We start from the raw sequence: 17863 nt of genomic DNA, 5'->3' as shown, positions 1-17863 counted from the left end.
CAGGACTCTTCAGTCCGCAGGCCGACGCTCTATCCACTGAGCCAAACCGGTTTCAGCTTCAGTAATATTTTAAATTTTCAAACACTTTTTCGTGATCTCTAATTGCTCTTTCCCCATGTTTTCTTGTTTCATGAAAATCTCCAACATTCCTTAATCCTTGGTTGCTGTGCAGGGAGCGGCTAACTGACGGGGACTAGGAATATCCAGCCCTGCACAGTCCAAAGGAAGCCCTGGCCCTGGACCAGCTCCAGGAAAGGCCCCTGAGACCTTGCATGTCCTGTCTGAAGAATCCCTTGTGCCCTGGAGTCGGTGCCTTGCCAGAGAGCTGATGCCAACAAGAGGATGCATGGTGGGCCTTGGGTCACATTGTGTCAGCTGAACCTCTGGACCAGCTGGGGCCTGAGCATAAAGGTCACTCCATGGGCACCCCATGCCCAGGTGACGGGGCCCAGTAAAACCTCAGACACCACGGTGCAGGTGAGCTTCCCGTGTGCTGTCACACGCCGTTGCCGGGAGAAGCGGGCACTGCCCGCCGCCCTCCACTGGGAGGACAGGGGACCCCGCCCGGGCTCTCCCGGGCCCCGTCCTCTGTGCCGTCCGCATTTGTTGGTGTTACTGGGAGCCGTTCACTGCAGTGAACCGTCACCAGGAGCAGGACAGCTCTTCTGGGTTCGGGGGCTCTTTCTAGGGAACTGCTGGCTCTGAAGGGGGCCCGTGGGCCCGGCTGGACGTCCATTCATCCGGTGATGGGAGGGCCACGTGCCCACAGGAGGGAAAGCTGCTGTGGACGCTGTGGGGTCAGCTGGGGCCTGCTGCCCAATGGCACGCAGAGTGGGAGGCGAAGAGCTCTGTAGCAGTCGGAGTCTGCTTTTTTTAAAAAATATATATATTTTATTGATTTTTTTATAGAGAGGAAGAGAGAAGGGTAGAGAGTTAGAAACATCAATGAGAGAGAAACATTGAACAGCTGCCTCCTGCACACCTTTTACTGGGGATGTGCCCACAACCAAGGTACATGCCCTTGACCGGAATCGAACCTGGGACCTTTCAGTCCGCAGGCCGACGCTCTATCCACTGAGCCAAACCGGTCAGGGCCAGGCCAGCTTTTGGATCCTGTGTCACTGTGAACAGAGGTGCACAGTGCTAGGACCTCAACGAGGACTTGTTAGTGTGCTTTCATGACCCTTCCTCGAAGGAAAGATGGGTAGAAAAGGGGGCAGCAAAGGGGGCAGCCAGGATCCCAGCGTTCAGGCAGGAAAGGGATTTTTTGGGGGGGAGGAGCGTTCACTAGTTCCTGGGTCATATCAAGAGGTGTAGTTGGGGACCCCGCCCCAGGAGAAACTCAAAGCTGGGGCGCCTGAGGTCTGATGTCCCCCAAAAGCCCGCAGAGCCAGAGAGGTCCAGCCGGGAGAAGGCGGGAGAAGGCGGGAGAAGGCGGCGCGAGGGTCGCTGTTGCTCCTTCCCCACCAGGGGGCGCCGCGGAGTCCGCGGACGCGGCGGGGGGCGTCCGGCCGCGGGGACAGGAGGCATGGGCGCTGGCGTCGGGGTGTTGCTGCTGGTGCAGCTGCTGGCGAGGGTCGAACTGGAGATGCAGGGTGAGCTCGGGCCGGAGCCAGGGGGGACGGGGGCAGGAGGATGGGGAGCGTGGGGACCGGGGGGAGCTCACCTTCCCGCCTCACCCCAGGGCTGCAGGATCGGAACCCGCTGCTTTCAGGTGAGGCGCCCAGGATGTGCGTTCCCCCGCCCGGGCCCCGCGGCCAGGACGCACAGGCGCCATCTCTTCTCTTTCCCTCTCTCCCGCCCAGGTGTCAAGAACTCGTCGTGGCTGACGCGTAACTAACGGGCCCCGGGGGCGGGGCGAGGGCGGGGCCTGCAGGGCGGGGGGCGGGTCCCTGCGCCCCCTCCTCCTCTCGGGGTTTCCCGGGGTTTCCCGGGGGCGGGGCGGGGGGCGTCCCCCGCGGCTCAGCCCTGTCCGTCTGTCCGCCCAGAGCCCTGCGGCCGCCCGGCCGTGCACGCGCTCATCGTGGGCGGAACGGACGCGGCGCGCGGGCGCTGGCCGTGGCAAGTGAGCCTGCGGCTCCGCCACCAGGGCCACCGCTGCGGCGGCAGCCTGCTCGGCCGGCGCTGGGTGCTGTCGGCGGCGCACTGCTTCCGGAAGTGAGTCCGCGGCTCCGCGCAATGTGAAGTCTGCAAATGCAAAGACCCTGCCGGGACCCTCCTGGTCCCCTGAGCCCCGGGCCCCGCTGCTGCAGCCGCTCCCACCCGCGGGAGCCCCGATGGTGCCGCTGCAGAGAGCGCTTCAGTTTTTCCCCTAGAAGGGTCTTCCAGAACATTCCCCGGGCACGTGTGTGTGTGTGTGTGCCTGGTTCCTTTCTCTGTTTGTTCTCTTCTCCCCAAATGGCATTGCTAGCCTTCACCCCCCTCCTCGCCCCCTCCTAGGGGAGGTGAGCCGCAGGTGGGAGGAATGAGCGAGGTGGGTGAGTGCGGACAGAGCCTCGCCTGTGGCCACAGTGGCCCCTGGGGCTACTTTCACTCCGCTCTGCTGAGCATCCCACTTTGGCATCTGTGCATCTGCTCGCTCGTTTTTAAAATATATATATATATTATTGATTTTTTACAGAGAGGAAGGGAGGGGGATAGAGAATTAGAAACATCGATGAGAGAGAAACATCTATCAGCTGCCTCCTGCACACCACCCACTGGGGATGTGCCCACAACCAAGGTACATGCCCTTGACCGGAATCGAACCCGGGACCCCCTCAGTCCACAGGTGGAGGCTCCATCCGCTGAGCCAAACCAGCTAGGGCTCATTCATGTTTTTTAGGATGGTTCTGAGGGGTGACAGGCTGGTTGAGTGACTGGCCAGTCAGACCACAGGGGGAGGCACCCTTCTGTCCTAGTCCAGCCCCCGTCTCTGGGCTCTGGGGCTCTGGTTGCAGGCTCTCTGGGCTCCGCCATTTCCTCACCGGACACTGTCCTGTGAGGGGGGCTGCTCCTGGTGTCCAGCATGGGCCCTCGTAGCCCCTGGGCCGTCTCCCCTCCGAGGCGGCCTCAGGTGCCCACACTTCGCTAAAGACCCCTAACGGAACCCGGCGGCGTGGCTCAGTGGTTGAACGTTGACCTATGAACCAGGAGGCCATGGTTCAATTCCCAGTCAGGGCACGTGCTTGGGTTGCGGGCTCCATCCCCAGTGGAGAGCTTGCAGGAGGCAGCCGATCAATGATTCTCTCATCACTGATGTTTCCATCTCTCTCCCTGTCCTTTCCTCTCTTAAATGAATAAAAATATATTAAAAAATAAAAAGACCTCTAACTGCTCTCTCCTCCCCTGTCAGATACAGCAATCCGTCGAATTGGATGGCCCAGTTCGGCGAGCTGTCCTCCCGCCCATCTCTCTGGAACCTGGGGGCCATCTTCCGGCGCTTCAGAGTGCAGGACATCATCGCGTACCCGCAGGCGAAGGAGTCTTCGCTCAGCGACATCGCCCTGCTGAGGCTGACCTCCTCTGTCACCTACAGCAAGTACATCCAGCCCGTCTGTGTCATGGCCTCCACCTTCGAATTCCAGAACAAGAGTAACTGCTGGGTGACCGGCTGGGGGGACATCCGTGAGAATAAAAGTGAGACGGGGGACGGATGGGTGGGAAAGAGGGGGCATTATCCTCCTTTCCCAGACACACCAGCCCCGACCGTGGCTGGGGTGCGCCGGGCCCCTCTGTGGGCCTGGTCAGCATTCTCTCCCCACTGCGGTCCATCCTCCTCCCCCCGAAAGGGCAGGGCTTTCTGTGCCACTCAGTTCCCTCTCCCCCCTGAGACGGTGAGCCAGAGCCAGCACTGAGAGAGGACCGGCTCCCCCCGGCCGAATTCCTCAGCCTGCAGGGAACTGGAGTTTGGGGGCTGGAATTTTCAGATAGGCCTTGGGTGTTGGCTTTGTTTTTATAACTGAGATTTAATTCACATACCAAGAAATTCACCATTTTAAAGCACATACAGTTCAGTGGGGGTTAGTATACTCACAGTTTGCACCAACATCGCCACCTAATTGCAGAATATTTTTATCATCTCAAAATGAAACCCCTTAACCAATAAACAGCCATCCCCCCCATAACCTACTCCCTCCAGCCCTTAGCAGCCACTAACCAGATTTTTAAAAATATCTATGTTTTTATTGAGTTGAGAGAGAAGAAGGGTAAGGGATAGAGAGAAACATCAATCAGCTGCCTTCTGCACATCCCCTACTGGGGATCGAGCCCAAAACCCAGGTATGTGCCCTGACCAGGAATCTAATCGGTGACCTCCTGGCTCAATGACTGAGTCACACCAGCTGAGCCATGAACCAGCTTTTTACCTCTATGGATTATGGATATTTTATACTATCTATAAAATTTATAGAAATGGAATCATACAACATATGACATTTTGTGTCTGGTTTCTTTCAATGAGCATACTGTTTTTAAGGTTTATATAACATGAAATCAGAACTTCATTCCTTTTATGGCTGAATAATATTCCATTGTATGGATAAATCATATTTATTTCTTCTTTTTAAATATATTTTACTGATTTTTTACAGAGAGGAAGAGAGAGGGAAGAGAGTTAGAAACATCGATGAGAGAGAATCATTAATCAGCTGCCTCTTGCACCCCCCGCCACTGGGGATGTGCCCTCAACCAAGGTACATGCCCTTGCCCGGAATCGAACCCGGGACCTTTCAGTCCGCAAGCCGACGCTCTATCCACTGAGCCAAACCGGTCCCGGCCAACTTCATTCTTTTTCATTGTTAATTCTCACCCCAGGATATCTTTTCCATTGATTTATTTTATTTATTTATTTATTTATTTATTTAGAGAGAGAGTGGAAGGGAGGGAGGAGGGGGAGGAGAGAGAAACATCAATGTGAGAGAGACACATCGATCGGTTGCCTCCCACATGTACCCCGACAAGAGCAGGGCTTGAACCTGCAACCCAGGTCCATGCCTTTGACTAGGAATCGAACCCATGACCCTTCGGTGGGCAGGATGACACTCTAACCACTGGTAAACACTGGCCAGGGCCCACCTTCATTCTTTTGCATGTGCATACAGTATTCAGTTATGCAAGCACTGTTTGTTGAAGAGATTGTTCTGTCCTCCATTGAATTGTCTTGGCACCTTTGTCAAAAGCGGATTTACCATAGATGTATAGATTTATTTTTAGACTCACAATTGTAGTCCACTGGTCTGTATGTTTATCCTTGTGCCAGGATTTCCTTGTTGATTCCTTTAGCTTTACAGCATGTTTTAAAATTTGGCATGTGAGTCCTCCAACTTGTTCCACTTTTTCTTTTTAGTTGGGCAGGATCTTCTTTGTTTAATCCTCACCCGAGAACATGTTTATTGATTTTGAGAGAGGAAGAGAAACAATGTGAGAGATTGGTTGCCTTCCACACATGCCCTAACAGGGGCCAAGGATTGAGCCTGCAACCCAAGGCATATGCTTTTGACTGGGAATCAAACCTGAGACCTTTTGGTGTGTGGGCCAGCACTCTAACCACTGAGCAACACTGGCCAGGGCTTGTACCAGTGCTCTCTATTTCTTCCTATGAGTTTAAGTTACTGATTAGTGTCCTTTCATTTCAGCCGGAAGGGTCCCCTTTCCCATTTCTCATTGGGTAGATCTAACTGTGAATCCTCTCAGCATTTGTTTATCTGGAAGTGTCTTAACTTCTTTATTCTCTGAGGGATAGTTTTGCCTGATATAGAATTCTTGATTAACTTTATTCTTTCCGCACCTTAAATATGTCCTCCTAGCCCTAGCCGGTTTGGCTCAGTGGACAGAGTGTTGGCCTGTGGTCTAAAGGGTCCCAGGTTTGAATCGGGTTAAGGACACATGCCCAGGTTGCAGGCTCAATATCCAGAAGGAGGCGTGCAGGAGGCAGCCAATTAATGATTCTCTCTCATCATTGATGTTTCTCTGAAGTCAATAAAAATGTATTTAAAATAAATAAATAAATAAATAAATAAATAAATAAATAAATATTGATATTTTAAAGAGAACAATGGTCCTTGCCCTGTTGGTGTAGCTCAGTGGTCGAATGTCGATCTGTGACCCAGGAGGTCACAGTTGGATTCCCAGTCAGGGCACATGCCCGGTTGTGGCTCAGTTGCCAGCAGGAGCATGCAGGAGACAGTGATCAGTTACTCTCTCTCATCACTGATGTTTCTATCTCTGTCCCTCCTCTCTCTGAATCAATAAATCAAAATTATTTTTTTTAAAAGCCAGTTTGGCTCATTGAATAGAGCGTCAGCCTGCAGACCAAAGGGTCCTTGGTTTGATTGCAGGCTCATCCCCAGCCTGGGCCCTGGTCAGGGTACATGCAGGAGGCAACCAATTGATGTGTTTCTCTCATTGATGTTTCTCTCTGTCTTTCCCTCTCTCTTCCATTCTCCCTAAAAAAAAAAAAATAAAAAATAAAAAAAAATAAATCAATGAAAAAATATCCTCAGTGAGGATAAACAACAATATATATATAATTGATTTTTTGCCCAAACCAGTTTGGCTCAGTGGATAGAGCGTTGGTCTGCAGACTGAAAGGTCCCAGGTTCGATTCCGGTCAAGGGCATGTACATTGGTTGTGGGCACATTCCCGGTAGGGGGTGTGCAGGAGGCAGCTGGTCAATGTTTCTCTCTCATCGACATTTCTAGCTCTCTAACCCTCTCCCTTCCTCTCTGTGGAAAATCAATAAAATATATTTTTTTAAATTGATTTTTTTTTTACAGAGAGAAAGGGAGAGGAATAGAGAGCTAGAAACACCGATGAGAGAGAAACATTGACCAGCTGCCTCCTGCACACCCCCTACTGGGGATGCACCGGCAACCAAGGTACATGCCCTTGACTGGAATCAAACCTGGGACCTTTCAGTCTGCAGGTCGACGCTCTATCCACTGAGCCAGACCGGTTTCAGTTTTTGTGTGTATCCTTTTAGAAAAGACCAATGGCCCAGCGCTGGCCAGTGTCACTCAGTTGGTTGAGCATCATCCCATGCACCTGTGGCCAGTTTGATTCCTGGTCAGGGCACATGCCAGGATTGCAGGCTCAATCCCCAGTAGGGGGCGTGCAAGAGGCAGCCGATGGATGTTTCTCACATCAATCTCTTTCCCTCTCCCTTAAAAATCAATAAAAACCTTTTTGTTTTTAAAGAACAATGGCCCAGCCCTAGCTGATTTGGCTCAGTGGATAGAGCCTAGGCCTGCAGACTGGGGGGTTTCCAGGTTCGATTCCAGTCAAGGACACATGCCTGGGTTGTGGGCTCAATCCCCAGTGGGGGGCGTTCAGGAGGCAGCCAATCAATGATTCTCTCTCATCATTGATGTTTCTATCTCTCCCTCTTCCTTCCTCTCTGAAATCAATAATAATAGTATTTAAATATTTAAAAAAGAAAGACAGTAAGAAAGAAAAAAAAGAAAGGAAGAAAGGAAAGAAAGAAAGAAAGAAAGAAAGAAAGAAAGAAAGAAAGAAAGAAAGAAAGAGCCGAAACCGGTTTGGCTCAGTGGTAGAGCGTCGGTCTGCGGACTGAAAGGTCCCAGGTTCGATTCCTGTTAAGGGCATGTATTGTACATTGGTTGTGGGCACATCCTCGGTAGGGGGTGTGCAAGAGGCAGCTGGTCGATGTTTCTCTCTCATCGATGTTTCTAGCTCTCTATCTCTCTCCCTTCCTCTCTGTAAAAAATCAAGAAAATATATTTTTTTTAAAAAAGAAAGAAAGAAAGAATGAAAGAAAGAAAATAACGGCCCAGGGTCTCTGTTCTCATAGCCCATCTTATTCCTCCCAACCTGATGGTGGAGGAGAGGCTCAGGATGCTACTGTCTTTCTGTTTCTTCAACTCCTATGCAGAGCTGCTGGCTCCCTACACCCTCCAGGAAGTTCAGGTCTCCATCATCAACAACTCCAGGTGTAATTTCCTGTTCCAACAGCCCAACTTCTTGTATAGAATGGCAGATGACGTGATCTGTGCTGGCTCCGAGGATGGCAAACACGACTCCTGCGGAGTGAGTGCCCCTGCCCCAGTCAGAGCCTTGCTGGAAATGGGCACCACCCCTCTCAACCTTGGTCTGAGAGCAACCCCCCACCCCATGACCAACCTACCCTCAGAGGTGATTAATAAGAACGTGATTTCGCCCTTACTTACCCCGCCTATCAAAGCTCGTTTGGCCTTGATAGTGTCTCTTTGGGACCTCACGTGCCTCCTGGGACCTCACGTGCCTCCTGTAGGGAGTGGTGTTTGCCCCCCTTTGCGGATGTGAAGGCTGAGGCCTGGTCACTTCCAGGGGGAGGAGTAGGATTTGCACCTAGTTTGCCCAGCTCCATAGCCCTTCCCGTTCTGGGGTCTCCCCACGGGCCCCTCCTGCCCCAGGCCAGGCTCACCTCTGCTGCTCCCCAGGGTGACTCAGGTGGACCCTTGACCTGTGAAAAGAATGGACTGTGGATTCAGGTTGGAGTCGTGAGCTGGGGAGTGGGCTGTGGTCGGCCCAACCGCCCCGGCGTCTACACCAGCGTCAGTAGATACTTCAGCTGGATCCAGAAGCTCATGGGCCACAGCACCAGGCCAGACTCCTCCCCACTCCTGCTGCTCCTCCCTCTGCTCTGGGCTGCCCAGCTTGTGCAGCTGGCCTGAGTGCCCTGACCAGGGCCCAGGCATGTTCACCCAGGGCTGTGGGCACGCCTGGACTGCCTGCCGACCAGGCTCTGGTCGCCTTCTGGCTCCTTTGCTAATAAATGTGTGCGTTTTCACTGATTCCTTGCAGAGTGTTTTGTGGACCTGGGTGGCTTCCATGACTCTCATAGTCATGTCCCGTCTTCTCCAAGACCACTCCCTAAGTCCCGGTTCCTTCTCTGCTTGTCTGCACTGCACATATTTTGTAACCCTCACTGGTTGGTTCAATCAGAAAGAATTGATGGCCGAAACTGGTTTGGCTCAGTGGATAGAGCCTCAGCCTGCGATCTGAAAGGTCCCAGGTTCAATTCCGGCCAAGGGCATGTACCTTGGTTGCAGGCGCATCCCCAATAGAGGGTGTGCAAGAGGCAGCTGATTGATGACTCTCTCTCATCGATGTTTCTAACTCTGCCTCTCTCTTCCTCTCTGTAAAAAATCAATAAAATTTATTTTTAAAAATAAATAAATAAATAAATAAATAATGTAAAAAAATAAAAATAAAGTCCCAGTGAGGCCGCTAGTGCCTAAGGAGCTGCTGCAGCACCATACGGTGGCCTGGTGGAGACGGGCAGCGCCAAGCTTGTCCGGCTCCTCACGGGTGTCCCAGAACTCAGCCTCAGCACGACGGGGGATCGGGCCAGTACGGCCCATGCAGGGGCCCCTGGAACTGCTTTGGCAGGTCTGCGTTGTCACAAGCTTCCCACGTGCTGAGCTCAGGATGTGTGAGGAGCTGTGGTTGGCCCACATTTCTTCCCTCGGTTCCCCACCGGACAGTCCCCGGCTGTGGAGAGGCAGGTAGGAGGTCTTCAGAGAGCAGGCCTTCCTGGTTTCTGCCCACACCTGCCAGCAGTGATCACACCCACTAGAATTTCAACACCCGTCTCTGTCCCTGCCCGGGGGCAGCCCTGCGAGGCTGGATCTCCCTCCCCCTGGCCGCCGTGAGGAAACTGACGCTCAGTGAGGGGACGGGACTGCTGGGGTGACCCAGCTCACAGGGGCCTGGGTCCAGAGAGCACTTGGCCAGGCCTGGGGTCTCGGCTCCATGTTGGGCCCGGCCAAGTCGGAACTTGGTGCCTGAGCAACCAGCCCTGTCGGCAGCCTGGGGCCTGGGTCAGGCTTGGGGGAGAGCTGCCAAGGATCCTCCGGAGCTTCCTGGCCTGACCACAGCCCCCTCTTCCCCCACCTCACTGCCCTCGCCTGGCTGGGCTCCTGCCCGCAGCTCCCAGCACCTTGGCCCGAGCCAGGCTTCTGTTGAGAAGTGCAGGTGTCCTTTCCTGCCACCTTGGACGTGCTGCTCAAAGCATCTTTGTTCGAGGCCGGACAGGTGAAGCCGCAGCCCCTCCCTGGTCTCCTTAATTTCCCCGGCCAGGCCCGCCCCCTCCTGGCCTTTTAAGCCCCCACACTCCCTGCCAGCCCAGTCCGCCGGGAGGGCACGGGCTGTGAGGGTGAGAGCAGGTCCAGGGGCCGGCAGGGTGGGTGGGAGCAGCCGTTGGGCAATGGGAATAGAGGGTGGGGAAGGGGCTTGCCTGGAGGCCTAGGGTGCCCCGGGCTCAAAGGGGCTGGGGGCGAGGGTGTTGGCTGGGACCTGGCGGCAGGCAGAGCGGGGCCCTGGGCCTAAGCCTGAGACAAGCCGGGGGCTGAGGGCAGACAGAACGGCCTCCGGGACACAAGCGCTCTGGGCTAGGACCCTCCTTCCTCTCTCCGCAGGCCCCTACGAGAGTCTAAGCCCAGGCAGGGCCACCTGTACCCCGCACAGTCCTACCGACAGAATGCGGGGGGCTCCCCACCTCCAGGCGCTGCTCCTGCTGCTGCGAGGTGAGTGTGGGGCAGGGGTTCCGGTGCGGACCGCAGGGACCTCGGCCTCAGATGTCCCATCTCCCCCTCGCTGGTCTGGCTCCCGTAGCGCACACCAGGGCAATCTAATCTCGGCTTCAAGGGTTCAAGTTCTCTCTGTCCCTGACCTTGGGCTCTCCAAACCTGGAGGTGCTGTCTTCACCAAGGGCATAAGTCGCTTTGGGGGAAGTTAAATTGGATAACCGGTTGGACAAAATCCCGGAACCAGTTAATGCGACAAATACGTCCCACCTTCCTTCCTTATCTGTAACCTCCCTTCTCCTCAGTCCGTTATCTGACGCCAAATCCATAATCCAGTGCCTTCCCTCCTTCCTCTTCCAGGCGTGGCTGGGACGCTGGAGTCTGCAGGTTGGGAAGCCTCAGGTCCCTCTCCCCACCCCACCCCGTCCCTCCCACCCCCGGAGCCCACCCCCACCCAACCTTGGCTCTAAGTCTCCCCGCCGCCCACCGCCGCCCCACCCCCACCCCCTTCCCGAGCCTCCGGTCCCCCGCCCACCCTCGCCGCCCTGTCCTCCCGCAGCCTGCGGGCAGCCCCGCGTGTCCAGCCGGATCGTAGGGGGCCGGGACGCGCGGGCCGGAGAGTGGCCGTGGCAGGCGAGCGTCCAGCGCCGCGGGGCGCACGTGTGCGGGGGCGCGCTGGTCGCCCCGCAGTGGGTGCTGACGGCGGCGCACTGCCTCCGGAGGTCAGCGGCCCCCCAGGCTCCGCTCCGCTCTGGGACAAGGGGATGGGGGCCGGGATGGGGGTGCGGGGGGCAGTGCGGCTCCACCTGGCGGAGGCGCGGGGCCTGGGGGCCTGGGGAGAGGGGGACCCCGGTAGGTAACCCGCTCCTGTCCGCAGGCAGGCGCCCGTGTCCGAGTACCGCGTGCTCCTCGGGGCGCTGCGCCTGGGCCGGGCCTCGCCCCGCGCGCTCTTGGTGCCGGTGCAGAGGGCGCTGCTGCACCCCGACTTCTCCGAGGACGGGGCCCGCGGGGACCTGGCGCTGCTCCAGCTGCGCCGCCCCGCGCCCCTGAGCGCCCGCGTCCAGCCGGTGTGCCTGCCCGAGCCCGGGGCCCGCCCGCCCCCCGGGGCTCCGTGCTGGGTCACCGGCTGGGGCAGCCTCCGCCTGGGAGGTGAGGCGGAGGGCGGGGCGCGGGGCACTGCGGGGGGGGGGGGGGGGGGGAGGGGCGGGCATCCCCCTCCTCCTTCCTCTGACCGGGAACCCCTCCCACCGCGGCTTCAATCTGGGAATCCCCAAGCCCTCCCAGTCCTGGCAGGTTAGGTTCTCAGGTGAGGCTTCTCCCCGCACCCTCTCCTTGCCACGGCACCCCCTCTCTCCTCTCTCCTCTCTCACAAGCCCCCTTTGCCTCCAGTGTCACTCCCGGCGTGGCGGCCTCTCCAGGGAGTCAGGGTGCCCGTGGTGGACGCGGGCTCCTGTGACCGCCTCTACCACGTGGGCACCAGCGTGCCCCGGGCCCAGCAAATAGTGTTGCCGGGGAACCTGTGCGCCGGCTACCCCCAGGGCCGCAAGGATGCCTGCCAGGTGCGTGGAGCTGCCTCGGACCGCTGAGTCCGTGCTGCTGTGCCCAGCACCCTCCCTCCCTGGAGCCCAGGACCCAGGAGGTGCCACCCCCAAGGTCCGCATCCTGGCTCCCAGCCCAGATGTACCCCCTGGGGGACGGGAGCCCCGGGACTATCGTCATAGTCTTCAGAGCTCTGGGGCCTGAGCTTGCCTTTCTCCCACAGGGTGACTCTGGGGGACCCCTGGCCTGCTTGGAGTCTGGGCGCTGGGTCCTGGTGGGCGTGGTGAGCTGGGGCAAGGGCTGTGCTCTGCCCTACCGGCCGGGCGTCTATACCAATGTCGCCATGTACAGCCGCTGGATCCAGGCTCGCCTCGGCCACTGATGTGGTGACCCCTCTGCTACTTGGTCCCTCCAGGGACCTGTCCATCCCCCAGCCCTACCACTTCCGACTTGAGGCTTGGAGGCCTGATAAAGCTAAGGAGCCATCTCTCCATCCATCAGTCCATCCCCTGCCTTCCTGGGGGCTCACCAAGCCTGAGCTGCCAGCCCCGCCCCAGCTCCTCCTATCTGTGGGGTCTCATGCTCCTCCTTTCCCTTCCTGCTCGCTTCCCCTCCTCAGCTCCAGCCAAGGCTGGGCCTGGGCATCCAGAGTCGGTAAGTGGCATTTCCGGTTGGGCCTGTGTGCCCCTGTCTCTGGAGGAATCAGGGAGGTTCAAAGTGTAGAGGGATTCGGCACCACGAAGATGGTTCTCCGCCGCTAGCTCGGAAGATGGGAAGGGGGTCACACAGCCAGGAACGACACGCAGCCTCCGTCAGGGGAAGGGACATCTCAGCCGCTGACCGAAAGGAACCAACCTGGACACCTTGCCCAAGCTCGGAGGCGAATTCTTCCCCCGGCCTCCGGCGAGAGTCCTCTAGGCCCCGCCTTGACCTGGGCCTGGTGAGACCCAGCTGAGCCCAGCCGGACTTCTGGCCCACAGAGCCCTGACTTAGTAAATGTGTGTTTAAAGCCGCTGTGTTTGTGGTCACTGGTTACACAATAGGGAATGAATCTAGATTTTGCCTCATCACCGTGAATATGCCTGGGGGCAGGGTGGGCCTCCACCAGCTCAGGAGTCTGGACCGCCTGGCATCATGCCCTCTGTCCAAAGGGAGCCAGGAGCCCCCAGGCAGGCCTGGCTGGCATTTCTGCTGTTGTTTCTGTCATTACACCACCCAGGCCCTGGGGGAGTCTGGGGCTGGGTCCTTGCCTTACACAGAACCCCCACGCCCAGGACCCCCGACACCAAATCTGGAGACAGGCTTAGACCCTGTACAGCTCCCTGCCCACCTTCATGTGGCCAAGGACACCCGTTCAGTAGATAGAGCTCAGTTTCTAGAGCTGCAGGGAGAGCAAGAAACTGAACAAAACCTGGGAAATCCAAAGCCTAATCTTTGGAGTTGACAGCAGCAGTCGGTGAAGAGTTAACAGGAAGGCCATCAAAGGTGCAGCCTGGTGGGGCAGGCCAGGCCGCTGCCCCCACAGAGGCCTAAGCCTTGTCTCCTTCCTTTTTTCCCAGGAGAGGAAGTAGCTGCACCAGTGGTCCCTGCGGGGTTGCTGTAGGCCAGGCCAGGCCAGTGTGAATCTACGGACCGGACGGGGCAGCAGGGGACCCAGGCTGCTCTTTCCCCCAGTGTGAGGGCCGTCCATCTGGGGTGGAGCTTGGCTATTTCTTGGGGGTCATTGGGGTCTAGGGTGCCCGAACAGGGCATGGCTGTGGCAGACCAGCCTGTAAAAGGCTGTGGTCACATCTGTGGTGGGACCAAAGGACCCCTGTGGGGTGATGTTGGCCATTCTCCCAATCCTTCCTCAGTCTGAGGAAGGGCTGCCTCCCGAAGCACTGAGGTGGGAACGAGCCTGGGGCTGGAGCCAGGGCTTCTCAGCCTTGGACCTGCTGTGATTTTCGTAATCGGTTCCCATTCAGAGTCCAGTGTTTCTGAAGTGCAACCTGGGAGCAGGGTAGGGGCAGGAACTGGGCAGGGAAGGGAAGGGCCAGTGAATGGGCAATGCTACTGCTGGGCAGGCTCTTACCGGGAGTCTGGGCCCCTGCGGAGGGCTTTCCTGGACTCTCGGTGGGTTTTTCAGAGGCTCCGTGAGGTAGGTTTGTTTCTTCATTTGTCCGATGAGAAAACTGAGGCCTGAAGCCATGCAGCTGGTGGTGACAGACTGGAATCTGAACCCAGGTGGTCTGATGCAGGGGGAGCTGGGAACGGTGGCGTGGGGATTGCTCCCTTTGCTGACTTCGCTTCTTCCTGCCTGCTATTGTGGCCTCCCAGCTCCATCCTTCTTGGCCTGTTCCTGGAGTGGCAGCCTGTGGGGCTGGGCAAGTTGCAGCACTTTTCAGCCTGGCAGGCTCACTGGCACAGAAGCCTGTACTGCAGCATCCTGTCAGCAAGGTCAGTGTGTGTGTTGGGGGGTGGGGGGGCTAGTCTCTTGTCCGAGGTAGGCATTTTCCAGTTGCCCACCTACTCCTGTCTGTGGTGCTACAACCGGATGGCCTTGTCTCTCCCACACTGACTCAGCCTCATTTCCGCACTCTAATCTGAACTGGTAACAATGGCCTTATCAAGGCTGCTCGGAGAATCAAGTTGACAGCTACAGCAACCATGGATTTGCCCACTGAGCATGTGTGCTGTGCCAGGCATGGGTGGGCTCCTGGGTGCTTTCATTTCCCATTCTGTGGGTGAAAAGCAGGCCCTGAGAGGTCAGTGACATGCCCTAAGGCTCACAGGGGGTAAGAGACGGAGCCAGAATTGAATGTGGGCAACCGACTCAAATTCCTTGTCACTTCCCTCATGGAGATTAGTTAATTGTAAAATACTACAAATGAGAGGCACACTAATAACTAGTGGTCATTTATTACTATTTATTAATCAATGTTTAAAAAAAAAAAAAAAAAAAAAGACAGGAGAGGAAGGCCAGCCAAGGCCAAGGTGCCGCAGGCTTACTTCGGAGGGTGCCTGTTGTGAGCGTTGGTAGTGGAGACAAGGGAGCAGAAGGGCCCAGGCCTTTCTGGGCTGAGAAGCAAGAGCAGCTGACTAGCCAACTCACCTTAAGATTTCCACTCTGTCATGGCCTCTAGGAGGGAGGACACACCCAGCGAGCCCACAGAGCACAGGGGTTGGGGGTGGTCAGCCCGTTCTCCCCTCAAATTGTACCCCCACCCCATTCCTACGTGTATGAAGTATCATTGCACTGAATGACAGGATGCCCAGTCACCTCCCGCAAACAACCGACCAAGGGACACCCACCCTCCTCTGAAGGGAAGGACTCACTGCCTCTCCCAGGCCAGGTGACCTGAGACAGTTTCAACCAGACACATCACTACTGGAACCCTGGCATTGCGCTCTCTGTGCATTCGTTCATTAATGCTCCCAAATATCCCAGGGGGTCCAATTACACATTCTCTCTTCAAGGACGGAAAACAGGTGGAGGTTCAGTGCCTTGCCCAAGATCACACGTAATGGGCTGGGGCTGGAACTCGGCCTGCTGGAGGAGGCTGGGGACAGGCGTGATTCTCAGGGGGATGGGATGGGAGCGAAGAGGGCTGCCCCACCCCCAGGCCTCCAGGGTGACTCCTGGTGAACATCAGCTGGGACAGCAGCTGGGCGGACAGGTCAGCTGTCCACAGGGTGGTCTGCAATACACCCAGCTCCAGAAAGATGTGCTCAGGCTGCATCTTTGGACATCATGGGTGGCGAGGGGACCTCTCCTGTCCCTGAACCCCAGGACTCCATCTGTACCTGCCTCATCCTGGGAGGCCTACTGGCTGCCTGCTTAGCCCTCCCCTCCTCCAACTCTCTGTTCGCAAAGATGCTGATATTAAGGAAACTTTCAGGAGGGCCAAGGACTTGCCCTGACACTTCCTGACTCAGGGGATGAAGCCCAAGTGGATGTCAGCCTGGGCCTAGCGTGCTAGCAGGGAGCCGCTGCTGCCCGGGGTCCAGGGAGGGAAGAGTCACAAGAGGTGAAGGGACTTCAGAGGACTTGTCCTCCCTGAGAAGGCAGGGAGGACAAGACAAAAATAACTCCAGTTAGAGTTTAGGAAACATCTATTTCGTGCTACCTCTTGGAGAGGCTCTACAAACTTTACAAGCGGTTATTTTCTCATCTTGAAGGAGAGGGAAGTGGGTCCTGATGAGTGAGGTTAGCAGCCCAAAGCTGCACAGTCGGCGCTGGAACCAGGACTCGTATCAGTTGATTTGAGCCCAGAGCCTGTGCAGCGAGCTACCAGCTTGACTCGGGGCCAGGGCAGCTGCTTCCACCCACTCTCAAGAATTCTCACATTGCAGCCCCGACCTCTGCAGAGCTCTGACAGCCAGCACCATCCACTGGCTCCTCTCTGGGTGCCAGGCATGGACTATGACACACACACCAGTACTGACCCCGGGAGTGGTTAGTGAAAGAAAAGCCTCTATCCCTTGCTCTAGTTAGTGTGACTGCAACTGGGAGTGACCCAGGACCGTGCCCAACACTGAAGGAAGCCTGTGGGTGAGGACAGCCCCGCAGAAAGGCAGCTAGCCAGGGAATAAGTCTAGAGGCCAACAGGAGCCCAAGTGGACCTGGGCAAGAGGTTGGCGGGTGCCCAAGGCCCCTGGGGCCAGGGACCTCCCCTTCTCTGCTCCAGGCCCAACTCCCTGACACCACCAGCAGCTTCCCAGGGTCATTCCAGGCCATAAAGCTCCTCTGACCTGAAAGAAACAGATTTACACCTAAGGCTGGGGCAGGGAAGTGTGGGCAGTCCTCCTATATCAGAGTTCCCAAACTTGTTTGTGCTGTAGACCCCTTGCCATGTTTTTCGGTTTTGGGTAGACCCCCTACTTACCTGATATTGATTTTTTTGTAAATTTCTAACTGTAGTGAAGTTTAGTGTTAAAATTTAATAAAAAATAATGTACCTACTTTTCTCCGGCATTCTCAAACAAAATAACACTGATTCACTAAAATTTGTATGATAAACTACCAGTTTATATTTTTTAAAATATTTTCTCAGCACTTTCCTATTCAAGATTCAGGAAACGAATGAACGTATTTTTCTCACATTCATATTTATAGAGTGACGAATTGAACAAGTCGGTGCAAGTTCGCGAAGCTTTGAGACAAAAATTGGCAAGAATGTTTACTGCGTGTATGCTTGTAACAAGATGATACTGGTATATCATTATGTGCAGGTTTTTATCCTACAACTTACACAATTTTATAAACATATATAATAAATTTTTTACTTCATAGGTACTTTTATAAATAATTTATATGTTTTTATATTATAAGATAATATGATGTAAGTAAATAGGTACTATCAGTGTATGTTGAGATCCACTATCGTGGACCCCCATTTTCATTTCATGAACCCCCCAATTTTTTTTTCGCTGACGTAGACCCCTTGCAGGTTGTCATAGACCCCTGGGGGTCGATATAGACCACTTTGGGAATCACTGTCCTATATGGAGGCAGGAGGTCTGGAATTTAAAACCTCCTCAAAATGGCCGCCAGAGCCAAAACCGGTTTGGCTCAGTGGATAGAGCATCAGCCTGTGGACTAGAGGGTCCCGGGGTTCGATTCCTGTCAAGGGTATGTACCTTGGTTGCAGGCACATCCCCAGTGGAGGGGTGTCAAGGAGGCAGCTGATCGATGTTTCTCTCTCATTGATGTTTCTAACTATATCTCTCCCTTCCTCTCTGCAAAAAATCAATAAAATGTATTTTTTTTTTTTAAATGGTCGCCAGAAAGCCCTTGGAATCATGAGTCAGGCCCCTCAATATGGCAGCCAGGTTTCAC

General features: G+C 55.7%; 2 protein-coding genes across 7 annotated transcripts; both read left to right on the top strand.

Annotated features, from left to right (window-relative positions):
• The first annotated feature begins 918 nt into the window (after positions 1-918).
• PRSS41 (serine protease 41) lies at positions 919-13023 on the top strand. 6 transcript variants are annotated; one of them, XR_014794746.1, is made up of 7 exons: positions 919-1595; positions 1685-1832; positions 1989-2157; positions 3335-3618; positions 7872-8131; positions 10399-10506; positions 12807-12839. XR_014794746.1 is itself a non-coding variant. In XM_084880482.1 (7 exons), the coding sequence occupies exons 1-7, from the start codon at positions 1529-1531 to the stop codon at positions 8650-8652; spliced, it is 1071 nt and encodes a 356-aa protein (XP_084736608.1). In that variant the 5' UTR covers positions 1440-1528; the 3' UTR covers positions 8653-9072. The 6 variants fall into 6 exon arrangements, 5 of the variants coding, with proteins under 5 accessions (XP_084736607.1, XP_084736606.1, XP_084736605.1 ...); XM_084880482.1 differs by lacking the exons at positions 10399-10506; positions 12807-12839 and adding an exon at positions 8419-9072 and having other exon boundaries at positions 1440-1595; positions 1685-1714; positions 1806-1832; XM_084880481.1 differs by lacking the exon at positions 7872-8131 and having other exon boundaries at positions 12807-13023.
• On the top strand, positions 10558-12816 carry PRSS33 (serine protease 33; the record flags this gene model as incomplete). The annotated part of the gene is made up of 5 exons (XM_084880829.1): positions 10558-10590; positions 11023-11228; positions 11384-11655; positions 11896-12065; positions 12269-12816. The coding sequence occupies 5 exons, from the start codon at positions 10558-10560 to the stop codon at positions 12425-12427; spliced, it is 840 nt and encodes a 279-aa protein (XP_084736955.1). The 3' UTR covers positions 12428-12816.
• Positions 13024-17863: the final 4840 nt, after the last annotated feature.

The sequence above is a fragment of the Pipistrellus hanaki genome (genome assembly GCF_964339955.1).
Source record: "Pipistrellus hanaki genome assembly, chromosome: 4".
Taxonomy (NCBI): Eukaryota; Metazoa; Chordata; class Mammalia; order Chiroptera; family Vespertilionidae; genus Pipistrellus; species Pipistrellus hanaki.
This window is presented reverse-complemented; position numbering and strand designations above follow the sequence as displayed.

Bases quoted from the DNA above. Each gene is read 5' to 3' on its own strand.
- PRSS41 (XM_084880479.1), top strand. From the start codon at position 1,368: ATGTCCCCCAAAAGCCCGCAGAGCCAGAGAGGTCCAGCCGGGAGAAGG. The intron at 1,596-1,684 runs GTGAGCTCGGGC...GCCTCACCCCAG, and splicing joins GGTCGAACTGGAGATGCAGG to GGCTGCAGGATCGGAACCCG. The intron at 3,619-7,871 runs GTGAGACGGGGG...ACTCCTATGCAG, and splicing joins GGACATCCGTGAGAATAAAA to AGCTGCTGGCTCCCTACACC.